The following is a 19,622-nucleotide window of genomic DNA, read 5'->3' on the forward strand; positions in this document are numbered from 1 at the left end:
AGGGCGAGCCCGCCATGTTGTTTGCCGTCTCCATAGCAACTGAACGGAAGTGCCCCGGCGCCGCCATCTTGTTTACCGTTACCACAGCAACGCCCGCCATCTTGTTTACTGTTACCACAGCAACGCCCGCCATCTTGTTTACTGTTACCACAGCAACGCCCGCCATCTTGCTCGGTGTCTCCACCACCAGCCCGCCCGGGCCGTGCGGGGCCATGGCGGGCGCGGGGCGGCTGCACGACCTGGACCTCAGCGCCGAGGAAGCTGAGCGCCTCCGACGCGCCTTCCGCGACGAGAAGTTCCGCGCGCTGTTCGCCGAGTACGCGGCGGAGCTCACCGACCCGGAGCAGCGCCGGCTGTACGAGGAGGAGGTGGCGGCGTTGGAAAGGGAACGGGGCGTGGAAGTGCGCTTCGTGCACCCCTCGCCGGGCTTCGTGCTGCGGACCAGCCAGGAGGGCTCCCGCCGCTGCTACATCAACGTGTGCAGCAACGCGATGCTGGCGGAGCCGCGGGCCCACGCCGAGCGCGGCGGGCAGCGCTGGGCCCTGCCCTACAGCCTGGCGCCGGGCCGGGAGGAGCTGCGCCGCGCCGGCCGCCGCCGCCTGCTCTACGACGTGGTGTTCCACCCGGCCGCGCTGCGCCTGGCCGCCCGCAGCGCCCCGTTCCGCCGCCTGCTCTGCGACACGGCCCTGGACGCCGTGGAGCGGCACTGCGGGGTGCGGCTGGACCGCGCCAACGCCGCCGTGCTCCGGGGGACCCGCTACAAGGGCGTCCCGCAGGCGCCCGTCATCCGCTCCCCGCTGCCCGGCGGCGCCACGAAGCCGCCCGACGGCGGGGAGTCCCCGCTGCCGCCCTTCCCCTACCCCGCCCCGCCGCCGGCCGACAACGGGGACTCGCCGCCGCCGCCTCCCTTCCCCGCCCCGCCCGCCGCCGGAGCCGCCCCGCCCGCCGGCCCCACCACGCCGCGCTGGAGCATCCGCCACCGCTCCTACGTGGACCTGCAGGACTACCGGCACAGCCGCGACTCGGCGCCCAGCCCGGTGCCGCGGGAGCTGGTGGTGACGGTGGAGCTGCCGCTGCTGCGCTCGGCGGCGCAGGCGGAGCTGGAGATCCGCGGGCGGGAGCTCAGGCTGGACTCGGTCCGTCCCGCCTACCGCCTGCGCCTGCGCCTGCCCTACGCCGTGGACGAGAGCGGCGGCCGGGCCGCCTTCAACCGGGCCCAGCGGCAGCTGCAGGTCACGCTGCCCGTAGTGCCGCCGGCCCCCGCCGGGCAGCGGCGGGAAGGGGCCGAGCCCGCGGCGCGGGGGCCGGGCGAGCCGCTGGGCGAGCCGCCGGAGGCTGGGCCGGGCGGCGGGGCCGCTCCTCCCCCGGGCCCCGGCGGCGCGGCCCGGAGCACGTGGGGCGGCGGGGAGACCAGAGATCCACCCGGGGATCCGCCCACCGAGCCCCCCGCTGAACCATCCCCTGAACCACCCGCTGAACCCCTCTCGGAACCCCCCTCTGAATCACGCGCAGAACAACCCGCTGAACTCCCCGCAGATCCACCTGCTGAATCCCTTACCGAGCCCCTCGCCGAGCCCCTCGCCGAACGTCCCGCTGGACCACTTTGTGGTCCACCCACCGAGCCCCCCGCTGAACTCCGCTCTGAACCCCCCGCAGAACAACCCGCTGATCCCCCCGCTGAACTCCTCGCTGAACCTGCTGAACCACCCGCAGAACCCCTCACTGAACCACCTACTGAATCCCCCACTGATCCACTCGCTGAACCCCAAAAACCACCTGCCGAGCCCCTCGCCGAACCACCCACTGAACCGCCCGCTGAACCCTCCTCTGGACCACCCCCTGACCCACCCGCTGAATCACCCACTGAGCCCCCCAACCCACCACCACGCTCCGGCGCCTCTCCCCCCATCGCCAGCCCCGAGCCGGCCGTGCCCGCCGAGGACGCCCCTCCGAGCCCTCCGCCGGCCGCAGAGCACAGCCCCGCCGGGATGGGCGCCTCGTGCCCTCCTTTCCAGGCCCGGCAGGACGAGGCGTCCCTCACCCTGCTCCTGAGAGTGCCCGGCATCCATCCCCAGAGCCTCTGCGGGGACGTGGGCACCCACCACTACAGCCTGCGCTTCTCCACTGACAGCGGTGCCTTTGCCCTGTTCCTGCAGTTCCCTCCCGCAAACAGGCTGCTGTCCCCCGAGACCGGAGTCAGCGTCTCTGCCCACAACGTGGTTGTGGAGCTGGCCAAGGCCCCCGACAGCACCGGGCCCTGGGAGAAGTTCAGCTTCGGCCTCGACCCCTCCGCTCTGCAGGTAATGGCTTCAAAGGGGCAGGTTTGGGGTGTCCCCTCCCCGGAGAGCCGCTGCTCCGCTGCTGGGTGTGGCTCATGTTTGGCTTCGTTGGTGAGCGACGTCTCGGGGAGGTGTGAGGTTGAGTTCAAAGCTGGTAGACACAGAAGTTGCTTCCTCTGAGAGCTGCTCCCGCATGTGAATGGAGTGACCTGATTTGAGCAAATCTTATCCAAGGTCACATCACGGAGCTGACACCTTCATCCTTGGGCTTGCAATTACTTCTGCCTCCCACGCTGACTTTTTTTCTAAGGGAAATTGTGGTGATAAGTGAAAACAAAGCCTGCCCTGACCTTTAAGTCCTTAGTGTTCACTTTTAACTCAAGTAAGTTGCTTGTGCAGCTTGTTCACACAAAGAAAGGAGATGTTTATGGTACACCAGACATCCACTCGTGCATACACTCTCATGAAGTGTGGATGGAGGGTCCCTGTGTCTGTATTTCGGGACGGAATCCCCACTTAGAGCAATGGGAACACCCATTAGTTCAACCAGAGCAGAACAGCAAACAGCAGCTGTGAACTGTCCATTTTGCTGGGATAAATCTTCACCTTCCCTTCCTCCCTGTCTGGATATGATTCCAGTTTAGTGGTTTATGATTTTATGGGTCCTTTGGCAGTGATGCTCTCATGGTGGGAGAAGGTGGGGTGGCTGCATCCAGGTGACAGTGCCACCTGGGAGCTGCCAGTGTCCCCAAAGGGATGCCCACCTCGTGGCACTCTCGCTGTCCAGAAGCACTCACACAAATTTTGTGGAAAACCACGTTATTCTGTAAGCTCAGAGTTTCAAACAGCTTCTCATGAGCAGGGATTAAGGCTGCATGGCTCTTGTGTAACCTTCCAGTCATGGGATTTGAAGTTTGGCTTGATTTTAGAGCAATAAAATCCATTGCATTTTGGATCATGTGCTGTGGGAGTGCAAGTCCGGAAAGCTGGCAGGCTTCAAGTATATCCACTGGGATGGACTTGCCTTGGAGCAGCTTAATTGCTCCTTCCCTACCACTAGAAATTACTTGTGCATGATTTTGAAAGATATTTATCCAATTAGTGTTTGTGCAGCTGAAACATCACATTTAATGTCCCATTTAGCAGCTGCACACCTTTTATAACAGCAATGCCTGTGAAGGAGGAGCTGATCATTTCGGGGAAGTATCAAAGATGATGAATTTATGGAGAACCACCCACGCTGAGCTGTTTGCAGAGCATTTCCTCTGCTTTTAGCGGAGCAGAAGCCTTGCAAGTCTGTGCAAGTGGGGCCACAGAGCCCTCAGCACTGCTCTTAGTGGCTGGAATCGGGCACAGGGTGCTGCTGCCACGTCAAATAAGCCACTGTGTAAACTACTGCCTGTTTTCTGCACAGGGACAGAGCCTGCCCAGGGCAGTGGTGGAGTCCCCATCCCTGGAAATGTTCAAAAGACGTGTGGGTGTGGCACTTGAGGACATGATTTAGTGATGAGCATGGTGGTGGTGCTGGGTTGGTGGCTGCACTAATGGTTTGTGTGCATTTCTTATTACAACTGGGGGAATATCTTGTGATTGGAAGTTGCTAAAAGGCCACCCAGTAATGAGATTTTGGGTTTGTGAGTTAAAAGAAACCCTTGAATGTGCTGATTTTAGTATCTATATTGCAAAACGTTTTGGGTGGAGTAGGAGGAAGAGATTGGGCATTAGTCATAGGCTTCCCAGCCATTCATTCACGTAGCAGACTCCAAAAGATTCTCCTGGCGTGGAGTCCTTTGGACAGTGGGCCTGCGAACTGAAGCAGGAGAAATAAACTGAAGTCATTTGTTCTGTTTGCTTTCTTTAAACTGATATTCCCCCGAAGTGCCTGTGCCAGCACTGAGAGCTGCACTCACTCAGAGTGAAGGGAGAAAAATTAATATTTAATTAGAGCCACTATTATATGCTGCCTTCTGGCCATTAACTATTTGCTCCTGGTCGCTTTTCTTCTACTTCTGTTGATTTCTTCAATTTGTCTGATGTAATTTCGGATGTTTCTCTGCTTTGGCTCTCATTCTATAAATCAGAGCTGTTGTTCTTGCACTGAGACCTGTAACGAGTTGCATCAGTCATTGCAGAGTGCACAAAGCAGTGCCCTGTTTGATCCCTTCAAGGAGCTTTTGGTGGCTGAGGGGAGCAGGAATTTTATCCTGCACTTCCCAGTGTGCTTGTTCATCATCTCTTCTCCCACAGCAGTGTTGCCAGAGGACAGTGCATGGCAAAAGTGAATCATGGAATCAGAGAATCCCGGAATGGTTTGAGTTGGAAGGGACCTTAAAGCCCATCTCATTCCACCCCCTGCCATGGGCAGGGACACCTTCCACTAATCCAGGTTGCTCAGAGCTCCATCCACTTTGGCCAGTGTTTTTCTTAACAGATATAGAATTCCTATTCTGCTATTGTCTGGGAAGTTGCTCCCTACTGGAGACTGAGGGTTGCTGTGTTGTTTCATGGAACAAATTCCTCTGGGTTAGTTCAGAATCTGCCCCTCACTGGAAACCTGTGCCACAGTGGCTCTTCCACCACCCTGAGCTGCTGCCCAGTTCTCTCCCATTAACTGCCAGTTTCTTCTTGGAAATTGGTCTGATCCAGATACTGGTAGAAGAATGAACTGAGCTTGTCCTTGGGACACTGTGCTTGAAACAGAATTTCAAGGACTGCTTTTGCCTTTGTAGTCATCTATGGCTAATCCCTGTGCTGGAAGATGACCCATTTAGAGCTCAGTCTCCACAGATGCTGAGCAGTTGGAATTTCCCACCCTTACCTCTTTTCAGGAAATCTTTACAGTGCCACAGTCCCCCCTGGACTTTAACTGTGAATAGTTTCACTCCTTGGCTAAACTATAATGTCCACACAGCAGTTGGACTTGATGATCTTGGAAGTCTTTCCCATCCTAAATGATTCTATGACTTGTTGACCAGAAATCCTATAAAAATAAAGATTCCATAGCCTGGGGCATCATGGACCAGGGTCACATATTTCAGGGGTTTAAAGGTGACCTTTTGTCACTGCCCTGGTGCTCCATCACTGCACCAGAGACCACACAGCACTGATCCTTCTGCAGGGCTCGCTCCAGGCCCTGTTTTTCCAGGGAATATCCTGAGGAAGCTTCCTGGCTTCCCCATTGCCAAAAATCACTGTCTGCTCTTTGCCTTGAAGGCCCAGCCATGGGCTGTGCTCCCTCCATTGCAGTTCATCCACTAATACCTGCTGCATCTTTTCCTTAAATCCTTAAATTCAGGCCTGGGAAACTCCTGCATCAGAGAGTTGCCCCTCATTTCAAGACAACACAGCCTGGAGAGTAAATGATGAAGAAAGAATGGTTGAGAGTTAAATAACCATTAATAAAATTTGTAAGCCTGCCAGGCAAGGTTTGTGAGAACAGCATGTCCCAGTGTGTCCTGGTTTATGGTAGAGCAGGAGTTGGGCAGTGACGGAAATCGTGCCTTTGGAAAGCACTGTCTTGGAATGTTTGGCCTCCTGGGGTTAAATGCTCAATTCTTAACAGAAATAAAAAGCAGTATTGAACTCCTGAGACTTGGAGGCTCAGTTATCAGAGCATGTGAAACACGTGTGGTAGCTAATTAATTCTGCCAGCAGTTTTGGGGTCGTGCGTGCTCATTTTCATGGGATTAGAAAAAGATTGGGTCACGTAGGAATTCCCTTTCATGCTGATCCACACCCTTCCTGCCCCTCTCAGCGGCCTGGAGTGAGTTAGTTCACAGGATGTGTGCTCATTCCCTGGTCAGTGCTTCTCCCTGGGAACCCCTCACTGCAGGAGGAATCACAGCCAGACCATCCCTTTCCTCATAAACCCCCATCTCCTCTTAGGGAGAATATTAAGATTTAACTCACATAAGCCCCCCGGGGCTCCAGAGAACAGCAGGGGAGCAGAGGAAAACAGAAATATTTCCTCTGCTTTCCTATGCATTACGTTTTTTTAACATTTACAGTCTGAAAAATATTATACTGAAAATTCCTGAGGAGTTCATGGTTGGAGCTAAGCGTGAGTTACGCTGTTTGTGAGGTGTCCAAACAGGAATTGCACAGCAACGTGGAAGCTTTGTTTAACTTCTCTATGAGCATTGATGAGGATGTTTTGGGTAGGTGTGATTTTTCTGCTTGCCACAGCCACCAGTGTCTTGTGAAGGAGATGTTTTGGAAGCTTTTGGTGCTGGTAAAATAAGATGTGGACCCATTGGAGTGGGTCCAGAAGAGGCCACTAGACTGGTCACAAGGCTGGAGCCCCTCTGCTCTGGGGACAGGCTGGGAGAGCTGGGGGGGTTCACTTGGAGAAGAGAAGGCTCTGGAGAGACCTTAGAGCTCCTTCCAGGGCCTAAAGGGGCTCCAGGAGAGCTGGAGAGGGACTGGGGACAAGGCATGGAGGGACAGGACACAGGGAATGGCTTCCCACTGCCAGAGGGCAGGGAGAGATGGGATACTGGGAAGGAATTCCTGGCTGGGAGGGTGGGGAGGCCCTGGCACAGGTTGCGCAGAGAAGCTGTGGCTGCTCCATCCCTGGAAGTGTCCAAGGGCAGTGCCAGGGCTTCACCACCTGCACAGGGAAGAATTTCTTCCCAATATCCCATCTAAATGTAAGTCACCCGTGTGTGGCTGCAGGTGGCAGAGCTGTGTTGCTCCCAGCGCAGGGAACATGTGGAAAAGGCTGTGGGCTGGATGTGCTCCCGTGGGCTCACTGCTGGGGCCGTGCTGGAGCTGTCCTTGTGCTCAGTGATCTTGGAATTAGGGCCCTTGTGGATAAATGTTTTTCTTGGTTTGAGAGTCAACCAAGCATGAAACCCAGAGAGCCATGTTGGGAAGTGTAAGACACGGATGTTTTACGGCTTTGCCACTTTTCAGGGAGAAATCCATCCTGGAGAGCTCTTCTGCCCTCATTTCCAAGCTGTTTGGAGTTGTTACATGCTTTCTTTGAAAGTCAAGGCTATAATTTTCAATTTCCAAGCTACTATAAAGACTTAATACAATAGTCAGGGGTCACTTCTAAGAACATGCTGCTGGAAGCTGGGGCTGTTGTGTGTAATCCTACAACAGTTTATTTTTGGTTCAGTTAATTCTGTGCTCATCATTTCAAGACTCTTGGCAAGTTTTTGGGGAGGTCAAGGAAGGACAGAGAAGGAGAACAGAACAAACTTATTATTTCATATTTTTCAGAGTAATCTCCTTCCCAAGCTGCATTAAGAACCATAATTAGTTTGCTTCTGCTATAAAACAAACTAATTTCTGCATAGCCTTTAATTGGTAGCTGCATTTTGGGAATAACATGTCTACACAAAACATTTATGTCAGGAAACATTATTAACCTACTGATTAAGCTCATCAAAGCTCCTTTTGAGCTGTTTAATCTTTGCAGTCATGAGCTCCTTGGAAAAGTTTTCACCCCACTACAGGTACGAAAACTTTGAGCTTCAAATTCTCATGTCGAGCTGGTTTGTGCTGGGACCCTACAAACCCAGAGGCCAGGAGATCCACAGATCCAGGTCCCTTTCCATATTGAGTTGGTGGTTGTTCCTAGAGAGGATATGTCTGCCCCATCCCTGGAAGTGTTCAAGGCCAGCCTGGAGCAACCTGGTCCAGTGGAAGGTGTCCCTGCCCATGGCAGGGGGTGGGAACGAGATGGTTTTTAAGATCCCTTCCCACCCAAACCATTCCATGATTCTGGGGTTCTCTGAGCTTCTCAGTGCAGGAGGCACACAAATAATTTAAACCCGAAATCTGTGCTGCTTTTAAAACTGTTGCAGCCTGTGTGGGAGGTAACTCTGGATGGAAATTGGCTACGAATTTGGATAAAGTGAGGCAGAATAAACCCGTTTGATTGCCGAGGGCAGCCGTGAGGGGCCCAGCTTTGCACCGGCCGTGCTGTGAGAGACAAGGGTGGCTTTGAATGATGAAGTGCTCTAGAAACCAAAGTCCTTCCTGCTAACGTTTATGTTAATTTGGTCTCAGTTTAGTCACAGGGAAAAATGAATGTGTACCAAACAGCAGATGACAGTATGTGCAGGGAGAAACAAATTAAATTGGAAGTTGCTAAGAGAGGATCATAAATACCAGAAAATAAACGGTTTAAGCCGACGAATTATTTTACAGGGTCATTGAAATCATCTGCAGATGGTTGTCCTCTGTTTGCTCTGGCTTGGAAGGCAGAGCAGGCTTTAGAATAAATGCCTGAGTCATTTTTTTCCAAGGTCTAGGCTTTGATAACATCTGCAGTAATATAAATGCCTCGGCGTGTGCTCCCTGTGAATTCAAAGTCTGAGTTACAGTCTCAGGCTAATGATAATCACCTTAGTGACAACAGACACATCCAAGGTGCTGTGATTTATGGCAGGCCATGGGGTAGGACTGGGATAAAATGTTAAATACTTATGGGAGTACTGTGTTGGGCTGGGATGAAACTTTATAGCAATCGGTCAAAATTAACAGAACATCACAAGTGGTTACTTTTTATCCTCGTGTTAAGTACTGATTAATCATGGAATGTCCTGAGCTGGAAGGGACCCACAAGGATCATCCAGTGCAACTCCTGGCCCTGCACAGACACCCCAACAATCCCACCCTGTCCCTGAGAGAGTTGTCCAAACCCTCCTGGAGCTCTGGCAGCCTTGGGGCCGTGCCCACTGCCCTGGGGAGCCTGTTCAGTGCCAACCACCCTCTGGGGGAAGAACCTTTTCCTGACAACAGACCTTCCATTCAGTTTTTGTTTTTAATAGTATTTACTGGGAAGAAAACAAATTCTTTTACTTTTAATCAGGAAGAAAATCTCCAGAAAGATTTCTTGGGTTTGTTGCCAAAATGCAAAGTCCTGATTGCATCGAGGACTGTCCCTCCCTCAGGCAACCACGTGTGCCAGATGCAGGTTCAGAGGGAAAATAGACTGTTTTCCCCATTTTGTGTAGGAAATGTAGGATGGGGCTTGGAACGACCTGGTCTAGTGGAAGGGTGTCCCTGTTTCCATACTCTGACACCTTCTCTTGGACTCTGGAGAGTATTCCCACAATCCTGGGGCACTGGCAGGTCCCTCTCTGGCAGGCAGGAAAGGATATAACATTAGGGAATAACTATTTTAGGCTTTGCAGACAGAAATGCAAGGAGTAGGTATGTTATGGGAGGGTTTTCTGTCAGGGCAGCCCTGCTGTACTTTAATCTTCCCCCAAACAGTTTCAGCATCCAAAGCTGGCTCTTTGCCTGGATTGTAATCTTTCTGGATAGAAAATGAGTTCAATCCTCTGGCTTGGAAAACCAACAATATCTGTGTTATGACTTTCCATATTGTGATTTCTAATTTTAATAGTGGAAAAAATAGGACGCTGGGTTATTTTTCCCATACTGTTTGGTTTTTTTTTTCAAGATGACAGTTAAATTTTGTACCTCAGACACAATGTGACATCTGGCTGTGCATAAGGCTACGTCCACAGGGGGCCAAAAATGTGCAGAATTGCCTTTTTTGCTTCTCAGTCTGCAAGATGTCAGTGATAATTGAATTTAACTTCCATTGGATTGACAAGAGGGTTGAACTGGACCGAGGAATTTTAAAGTGTGACTTAAAGTGGAAGGTTTGCAACTTCTCCCTGTTACTTCCAATTAAACAGGAAAGGTAATTCCCAGAGCACAAAACACTCCTCTAGGTCAGAACATTTTTATTGTGCCAAAGTCTGTCCTCACCCTCAGCCTACACAGATGATTTAGGAATAACACAAGCGCGGGGAAAGCTCTGCAGTTCTTATGAAACAGCCCCTCCAGGATGTGTTTTAGGACCTTTAATTACCTGTAACTGATTTAAATCTTTAAACCTGTAGCAACATGTTTCACATTGTTTATGAACTGCATATGAACGGCCTGCAAACACACCCCAGGCTGTCCCTCTGCCTCTGGATAACTCTCCTTGTTTTCCAACTGGCTTGTCTGCATGGAGATCTGAGCAGCCTCCCTGGCTGGGTGTGAAATGGATACAGCCCTGCGTGTTCCATATCTCATCTGGGAGCTGAGGGTTCACAGATCCCGCGGGGACACTCCAAGGAGGTGTTTGTGTTTTCCCAAGCACATGAAACAAACCCATAACAGTGTCACACCTTCCTGGTGTTAAGCCAGGTGAGGACAGTGGAACGATGTTGGTGCAAATCATTCCTCAGAGAGAGTCTAAATCTTATATTAATCACGTGTCCATAGAGAGAAAGCACTTTTATATTTGGTGTGATGCTGATCTGTGGTTTCAATCCACATGAGCTAAGCACTGCTCTTCATCCATTTCACCTCGTTACTCTGAATGTCTGGCTCAGAATTTCTCTATCAAGGCATGAATGAGCTGTGAAACTTGTGAAGTGTCCTGGCTTTCTTTGCAGTGAGTTTTTAGCCCAAATATCACTAAAGTTTAGCACAAAAAGAACATAACCTGCTCTTTCTCTTTTTTTTTTTCCTTTAGGAAAGATTGTTTGTCACTGAAGAGAACGTTGATGGATTTCTAGGCACTGCTTTATGCCCTTCTTCTTGCTCCCAATCAGCACTGGAAAGCCAGCCATTAATTGAAGTGCTGGAGGTTTCTGAGGACAGAATTCAAATCAGGGTGGAGGTGAGGATCTCTGGGAGCAGCACACGCTCTGGCTGATTTATGTTCTTCAGCAAGATCCTATCAAATCCCACTGATACGTCTCTGTTCCTGTTTTGTCTTCACAGAGTGGGGAAAAACCAGGAGTGGGGTTATTTAAAAGTAGAACTGTCAATTTTCAGAAGCACAGGTTGTGTTTGTGCCATTTGACGTGACCAAGGGATTGAAACCTCCTATATTTCACTTGAAAAAGGAGAACTGTGATCCAGTCTTTAAAGACAGTGCTTTCTCCTTGCAGGAATACTTCACTCTCTCAGCCTTGTACAGGTAGAGAAATCCTAGAGGATTTTGTCTGGGAAGAATCATGTCTCCTTATCTTTATTCAGTCCAAGCATTTGAATACTTGAGGGGTTCCTGTTGTGTAGATAATTAAACATGAGGCTATTAATCTTAAACACTGGTCTCAAATTCACATTTGTAATGTTTCAGGCCTCATTCAGGCCACTCTTCTCCCTCAGTCACCTTGTCTACATAGAGGATGCAAGACAGGCTGTTTCTGGGATCTGTCACGGGATTCAAATGTGCTCCCGTTGCAAAACAGATGGACAGAAGAAGAAACCAAAATGTTAGTTTTGCAAAGGGGGAAATGTAAAGCCCCCCACATTAACTGGGATTTCTTGGCAGGTACTGCATCAGAAATTCAGATTAAACTTTTCTGAAAGGAAACATAAAATGCAGGGACAGTCAGGTCACTGCTGTGGCCGTGAACTGGGGTCTGCAGACAGAGTTAATGTGTAGGTGGCTTGTTTGGAGGCAAGTTCAGACGAAGAACATGACCTTTGGAACCAGGCTGGAGGCCCCAGGAGTTTTTCAAAGGTAGTGGCTTTACTTGGCAGGCTTAATGTGTGTAGCTAGTGCATATTGTACATAAAAATCTAAAATTCAAAGTGTTGGAAAGCAGATCTGTGTGTTTTGGGGCCTAAGAAAAGGCAGCTGAGATATCTTAAATCATCACACTCCTGGTGCTGTGCCGGGACAGCAGTTGGAGTCAATGATCCTTGTGGGTCCCTTCCAGCTCAGGTTGTTTGTTCCATGATTCTATGTCTATGTGGGAGAATCATCCAGTTTGAAGAAGGACTTATTGCTGTTGCTTTTGTCTCTTGCTGGAGTGAGTAGAGGTTTGGGGTCAGAGAGGGCTGAGTGTGTGAGAGAGCAGCTCTGTCTAAATCCACGAATCCAGCTGCTCCTGGACAGATCCCTGCCTGATCCTCACTGCCCACTGATAGGGACCTATGAGCTAACAGCAGCCTTTTGCAAAAACACTCAATAATGTTGAAACTGGGGAACTGCCATTTAGACAACACCTCTCACAGTTCCTCCTCTCCTGAGGCAAACCATGGCAATTCCTGGATTAGCTCCACAGGCCGGTAATTTCCCTAATTGCAAGGTTCAAACACGCTCCTGCAATGAGAGTTCAGATCCCTTGGCTGATTTTGTGGCCCCTGAGATCTGGAAAACAGGCTGGGTGTGGTGAAAGGCCTTTCCTAATCCTGCAGCCACGGCGGCTGTGGTGCTTGGCCACTGCCCAGCAGCTTTTCCTAGAGCAGAGGAAACCCTCGGGAAGTGAGCAGCCTCCCTGCCACTCATTCCCACGCGCCAGACAAGAGCAGGAAAACCCCAGCACCGGGCTCACTTGGCTTTGTGGAATAGAATCACAGAATCACAGAGTCATAGGATGGTTTGGGTTGGAAGGGACCTTAGAGATCATCCAGTTGTGACCCCCTGCCATGGACATTCCACCAGTCCAAGTTGCTCAGCTGTTGGAGGAACAAGTGTCTCTGCTGTCTTTGCAGCAGTTTTGTGTGCACGGTTTGTTTCAGCTGCAAAATAACTCATTTATTTCCTTGACAGCCACAGGAACGTGATGGAGAAGGAACACTTGGCAGCTCGGGGGGAGACCTTGCTGGAAAGACCAACGGTGACTACCCCGAAACAAAGGCAGAAACAAACTGCCCTGCAGCTGATGGAGAACGTGCTGCAGGAACCAACACGGCTCCCACAGCTGAAACAATAGGAAAAGTAGGTTGTAGTTCACACCATTGTTTGGAGCACGAACCTCCTGACACCAGTTCAGCGATTGCTGGTGAATCTGGGAGAAAGGAACCAGATTTAGAAAGTGCTGCCGCAGCAGGCGACACAGCCCCGGCCCCAGGCTCTGCAAAACAAGGAGAGCTTCTGCCAGGGGGGCAGGAGGCAGTGGAAGGGCACGAAGAGGCTGAACCCCCAGGGCTGGACAGCAGGGCAGCCTCCCCTCTCCTACGAGAAGTGAACCTTGAGGACGGGAGCGTGCGGGTCCTCAGGGATCACGTAACGCGCTGCCCCGTCGTGTTTCAGAATTCCCTGCTGTATGAGTTGGATTAGTTTAATGGGTTTAGGATTTCCTTCTGTTGTTTGATGCTTATTGTGACTTCCACGTGCTGGTGGGTGACTTCAGGCCTCAGAGGTCCCCACTGGAACTGTTTCAGCATCAAAACCTTACGTTGTTACAATTTTTGCAGTTAATAGATCTGTTTTCTAATCACATGTATGGGCTGAAGTAGTTTTATTACAAGAAGGATGCAGTTGGAAGTGAATCTGAGCTCCTGGAAGAAAATGCATCTTCATTGTTTACATAACTTTTTTATTCTCTTACCAGATTTCAGGGATTATTTGTATATATCCTTGGTCTAATGGCTCCCTTGGGAATTGAGCAGTATTCATCATTTTTCAAACCTTTCATTTTGTGATAACTGCAGGATTAGACTCGCAGTGATTTTTAGCAATCAAATGAAATTTCTAATTACCCGGAGAAGTTCTAATTAGTCTCCTAGAAATAATCAACATCTACACCCTGTATTCCATCCTAGTGCAGTGCTTTGCAGCACCCAGACATCCCCCAGCTGAACAAATTCCATTGCACATTAACAACATCCTCTGGGTGCACGTGTGCTGTGAAGTATTTACAATTTGGGAGACGGATTCACTTTATCCAGATTTATTTTCACAGTTTCCCTCGAGTTTCCACGTGCTCGTTGCTGGTTCACCTCTCTAAAGTGCCATAACCAAAAGAACACATCTAATAATAAACTTCCAGTTCCCTTTCTCACTGGTGCTGAACCAACTTCTGTTTTCGTTTGAGCTCTACAAGACACGGAGGTGCTTTAGAGGAAAGTTAAATTTGCCTTGTATCAGGGCTGCTCTGGAATTACTGTCGAATTTCGGTGCGAAACATGAGTGTGTGCAGTGGGGTGTGTGGTGTGTTACTCTCTGAGTTCAGTGAAGCCACAGTTGCCAAAACACCTGCCCTGCCCTCCAGGGCAGCACATCCGCTGCAGGAGGGCGAGGGCTTTGCTGGGTTAAGTTTAACCCCCCTCAGCTTTTTTGGGGGAGGTCTCTGAGGGCTGAGGCACCAGCACAGCTTCATCATCACCCCTGACCCCGTGAAACAACACAGAGCAAGTGTGTTGCAAAATTGCAAATAACCCTGGAAAAAAAAAAAAAAAAAGACATTTTGTTTCTCTGACATACTTCTCTGTTCTACAAAAAGCTGCTGAGATGCTGCTGTTACCAGCTGTGCTTCAGAGAGCAGTGCCACGAAAGCAGCTGTAGTGACAACAAACAGCTCTGTGGCTCCCAACTCCAGATCAGCCTAGATCGCAGCAGCACTTTTTACTGGTGGTTTTACATGGCTAATCCGAAACCAACTTTTTTTTTTTTATTTAATTCAAACAAAAGAAGTGTTGTGCCACCAATTTTTTCTGCCTCAATTAATGAGTATCATTAAAAATTTAATGAAGTTAAATGCACACTGCTAGAAGGGGTGATGGCACTTTCCCAGCCCTCGGGATTAAAGAAGAGAAACTCCCCTCCCACCCCATCCTGACTTTTTAGGAACACGAGATGACATCATCCTTTTGGTGACAATCAAGGACTTCTCTGCAATTACAAAACAACTGACTTTTTATTTCGGCAGAACTAAAAAAATCATATATTTATCTACATTGTAGTAAAAACAATGAATTTATTTTTCCATCCTTCATATATTTCATCGACACATCGCAACCGAGCCGGGACACAGGGATCAGGCATGAGGTGACCCCGGGTGGGACAGCACACGAGGGCCCCCCCGGCGCGGTGTCACGGGCACCGCCAGAGCTTCAGCACCAAAAAAGATGCACTTAAAAGTGTTCTCCTCCTCTCCTCCTCCTCCTCCTCCCAGCAAACTCAGCAGCAGGTCACTTTTTGCGTAGGGGCTGCAGCACATCACCCATTTCCAAAACGTGGTTGCCAAACATGAGAGATTACTATTTTGGGACACCTTTAAACAAGAATGTTTATTCATATTAAAGCAGAAACCAACTCATAAATGCTGTTTATACACGTGTGTGCCTGTAAAAGACAAAATGGGACAACTCAAGAAGAAAAGAAGGCTGCAAGAGAAGGATCCTCACTGGAGTCTGCGGTAACTCTTACAGAGTTCGTGGTCCCTGATGTCTCCCCACCCTCCGTTTTTGACGTGAGGGGACAGGGGAGCCATGGAGTACCTTTTACTGACACTCATCGTCTTGGGAAACAGGTACTGTTGGTTGCTGTTCAAGAGAGAGTCGATTTTGGCACTCTGGGTGGACGGTCTGCAGGATTTCTTGTGGTGCATGCCACAGTCCCCCGTGTGAAAAATCCTGGGGATCTCGGGAACCAGCACTTTCCAGAACTTTGGAAGACAAGAGACAGTCAAGTGCTGCAGGGTCCAGTCCCAGTTGTAGTCATCGTAGGTGCAGAAGGCGTCCGTGCACTCGATGAGCTTCTGGTAGGTGTCTCTGCCGAAGGCCATGCCCATGTTGTGCTCCGTGGACTTCCACGTCTTCATCTCCACCTTGTCGGCGCGGCCGGCGAAGCCGCCCCGCACGGGGCTGTAGGTGCCCAGGGACACCACCTGGCACTCGGGGCACTCGCGCTGGCGCAGGGCCCAGAGCTGCTTGAGGACGTGGTAGAAGTCGGGGGCCAGGTAATGATCCTCCTCCAGGAAGAGCACGGGCCCCGCGTGCTCCCGCAGCGCCCGCACGCGCTCCCACACGAAGTGCAGCTTCCACCACCAGTGGTGCTTGGTCTGGGCGAACCGCGCCTCGCGGTAGTGCCCGAACGAGTCCGGGAACTCGGCGTTGATGCAGCCCAGGCGCAGCGCCGCCGCCTTGCCCACGTCGCGGGGGCAGTCGCGGGGGTCGTGGCCCGGGAACTCGCGCGGGTACAGCTGGATGCTGAACGGGAAGAACACCTGGAGCACGGCGCAGAAGTCCACGCGGGCCGCCAGCCGGTTCAGCTCCTCGGCCCACAGGTCGTGGCTCAGCACCAGCAGCACGTTCTCCACGCCCGCCGCCCGCCGCAGCGACTCGAGCAGCAGCCGCAGGTGCTCGGCGCGGTCGTGCACCTGCACCACGAGCACCAGGTCGGGCCGCGCCGGGAAGCGCCCGGCGTTCCGCACCGGCTGGTCGAAGTTCAGCCGGTACACGAGCGAGCGGTAACTCAGCGTCGCGTTCTCGGACAGCACCGCCGGCACCACCGCGGCGGCAGCGGAGGCGTTGGCGGCGGGGCGGCGCGGCGGCACCGGCGGCGCGGGGGGGGCGGGCTCGCTGACCCGCGGCGGCTCCCCGGTGCTACCGGGACCGCCTCGCTGCTGCTGCTGCTGCTGCCGCCGCCGGCCGCCGCCGCCGCCGGTGCCCCAGAGCGCCAGGGCGCAGAGCGCCAGCGCCGCCGCCAGCAGCAGCACCTTGCGCTTGTAGACGCGCAGCCGCATGTTCCCGGCGGCGGCGGCCCCGCTCCGCCGCTCCCGCCGCCGCCGCCGCCGCCGCTCCCGCTCCCAGCGCGCGCGCGCCGCCGCCGCCCCGCGCGCACACGTTCCCGCGCCCCGTTGGCCGCCGCCGCGCCCGCCGCCGCGCCGCCATTGGCCGCCGGGGCCGTCACTCAACCGGGCGCGAGCTTCCGCCGCGCCGCGCTCTGATTGGGCGGCGCCGGAAAGGGGGCGGGGCCGGGCCGTGAGGGCAGAGCGGGGGCGGGCGGGGAAATCCTGAGGGATCGGGGCGGGCAGCGGGAAATAACGCTGGGAATGCGCCGACAGCGTGAGGAAACCAGCCTGCATTCGAGACAGTGGTACATAAGAGCAATTAATTCTGTGTTTGAAGAATAACACGGTAAAAATGATGCTGGAGCGGCAAGGATAAGGTGAGAAAATGGCAGGAATGAGATAAAATCATTCCGGGTTTCGAAGAAAAAGATAAAATCCTTGTGGGATTGAAAGAATAAGGTAAAATAATTGTAGGTTTGAAAGATTAGGATAATTGTAGATTCGAAAGATTAAGAGAATAAAAACGGTGTAGCACGGCAAGAATTAAGACATTCACTCCAGGGCTGCAAGATTAAGATTAATTAATTCTAGAATTGCAAGTATAAAACGATTCCAGAGCTTTCAAGAGTAATACACAAGAGTAAAATAATTCCAGAATTGCAAGAGCAAGGTAAGAAAACCATCCTGGATTGGCAAGAATAATACAGAGTAAAATAAAATAATTCTAGAATTGCAAGAACAAGGTAAGAAAACCATCCTGGGTTGGCAAGAATAATACAGAGTAAAATAAAATAATTCTAGAATTGTAAGAACAAGGTGAGAAAATCATCCTGGGTTGGCAAGAATAATATAGAACATAAAACTATGCTGGGATTGCAAGAATAAAACATAATAAAATTGTTCCAGAATGGTAAGAATGCAAAATTCATTCTAGAATGGCAATAAATAAATTCTAGGGTTGCAAGAGTTATTTATTTGCAAGAATGTATGAGGAAAACAGTTCTAGAAAGCCAAGAATACAAGAGAAAAATCTAGACTTGCAAGAATAATGCATTTAAAATCACTGAAATGGCAAGAATACAAGGAAATAATTCTGAAGCTGTGAGAATAAGTAAGAAAATAACTCCAGAATTGCGAGAATAAATTAAGAAAATAGTTCTGGAATTTCAAGAATGATAAATAATAAAATAATTCTATCATTACAAGGATAATGCATCATCATTCTAGATTTTCAGGAATATAAGGCGAGAGTCATTCTGGAATTAGAAGGATAATCTGTAATAAATAGTTCCATGTTACACAATTATAATGAAGTAATTCTATAATTATAAATAATGGCAAGAATTCCTCTCCTAACTCTGTACTTCATGTCCCAGCCCCTCTCCCTGGTGGGCAGGGGCCAGTTGTGGAATTTGGTGCCAATTCCATGGGATGTGCCGGGCACAGGGCGCTCTGGAGGGTCCCACCCTGTCCCCCCTGGGACCCGTGGAAGGGGCTGGGGGAACATCAACACTCATTTCCACCCTTTTCACCGTTTCTTGCCCCAAAAAGGCACCTCCGCAGAGCCAAACTGAACATCCTGGGTAAAACTCCAGCAGCTGGGACACTGTCCAGTTGGGATAACAGAGCTCCCTGTCACACAGGCAGCACATGGATAAACACATTCCAGATCGCTCAGCTGAGAGCCTCGAGGGACAGGGCACAGGGAATGGCTTCCCACTGCCAGAGGGCAGGGTCAGATGGGATATTGGGAAGGAATTCCTGTCTGGCAGGGTGGGGAGGCCCTGGCTCAGGTTGCCCAGACAGGCTGTGGCTGCCCCTGGATTCCTGGAAGTGTCCAAGGCTTGGAGCAACCTGGTCTAGTGGAAGGTGTCCCTGCCCATGGCAGGAGTTGGAATAAGATGGGATTTAAGGTCCCTTCCAACCCAAACTGTTCTGGGATTCTGTGATGGCTGGGGAAGAACCTGTGCAAGGAGGGCTCCAGCACCTCCCACCCTCCTCCACGCTGTGCCAGCTCTGTGGCTTCAGAGGAGGAAGGGCAGCCAGGTCTGGTTGGGGATGACATTCCCTTCAGGGGAGCACAGCTGGATCCCCTGGGAGGGTCCCACGGGTGGGTTCCTCCTCTCCCAGCACACCTGGTTCCCTGGGAGGACCTGGGCCACTGCACAGCCCCCTCCCAGATCTGCATCTGAAATTCTGTAGGAGTCCCACAGGAGGCCAAATTTCTGTGCCTCCTCCACCTTCCTCCTCTTAATCACGTGCTCCATCTAAAAGGTGCTTTTCCACATGAGTAATTTCCAGGTTGCTGCAGTCAGAACTCTCTCCTTTTACAGCAGCAGCAGGGCTTAGCTCTGGTTGGCATCTGTGTAATTCATGGAATCATGGAATCGTTAAAATTGGGAAACACTGCTAAGATCATTGACTCCAACCGTTCCCCCAGCCCTGCCAAGGCCACCACTGCCCCACGTCCCCAGGTGCCACATCCACAGGGCTTTTAAATCCCTCCAGGGATGGGGACTCCACCACCTCCCAGATGGAGGCAGCCTGATCCAATGTTGACCACCCTTTCCCTGAAGGAATTTTCCCTAACATCCAATCTAACCCTCCCCTGGCAGGCACTGAATACCACTTCAAAAATAACTGCACAGTGCTCCCTCCAAGCCATCACACGTTCCAGGGATGCCTAAAGGCTTCTCAAGGGACTTTTGTTCGAACCCGAGCCATGGACCAGCTGACAAGACATGAAATAAGGGCCTGTGGATATGCCCACTATTTCAGTGTCCTCACCAGGGAAATCCCTGGAATACAGTGGAGGAAAAACTCCTCAGAGAAAACACAATCCACACGTCAG

At 51.5% G+C, this 19,622-nt stretch overlaps 2 protein-coding genes across 2 annotated transcripts; one reads left to right on the top strand and one right to left on the bottom strand.

Moving 5' to 3' along the window:
• Window positions 1-120: 120 nt before the first annotated feature.
• Window positions 121-14,038, top strand: DNAAF2 (dynein axonemal assembly factor 2). Its single transcript, XM_027744451.2, has 3 exons — window positions 121-2,300; window positions 10,771-10,917; window positions 12,805-14,038. Exons 1-3 carry the CDS (start codon window positions 213-215, stop codon window positions 13,312-13,314), a joined length of 2,745 nt encoding a protein of 914 aa, XP_027600252.1. The 5' UTR covers window positions 121-212; the 3' UTR covers window positions 13,315-14,038.
• An 836-nt stretch (window positions 14,039-14,874) lies between these two features.
• On the bottom strand, window positions 14,875-16,744 carry MGAT2 (alpha-1,6-mannosyl-glycoprotein 2-beta-N-acetylglucosaminyltransferase). Its single transcript, XM_027744457.2, has one exon. It carries the CDS (start codon window positions 16,721-16,723, stop codon window positions 15,380-15,382), a length of 1,344 nt encoding a protein of 447 aa, XP_027600258.1. The 5' UTR covers window positions 16,724-16,744; the 3' UTR covers window positions 14,875-15,379.
• Between the last annotated feature and the right edge of the window lie 2,878 nt (window positions 16,745-19,622).

The sequence above is a fragment of the Pipra filicauda genome, unplaced genomic scaffold, assembly GCF_003945595.2.
Source record: "Pipra filicauda isolate LSUMZ 115617 unplaced genomic scaffold, ASM394559v2 scaffold596_size400887_pilon, whole genome shotgun sequence".
Taxonomy (NCBI): domain Eukaryota; kingdom Metazoa; phylum Chordata; class Aves; order Passeriformes; family Pipridae; genus Pipra; species Pipra filicauda.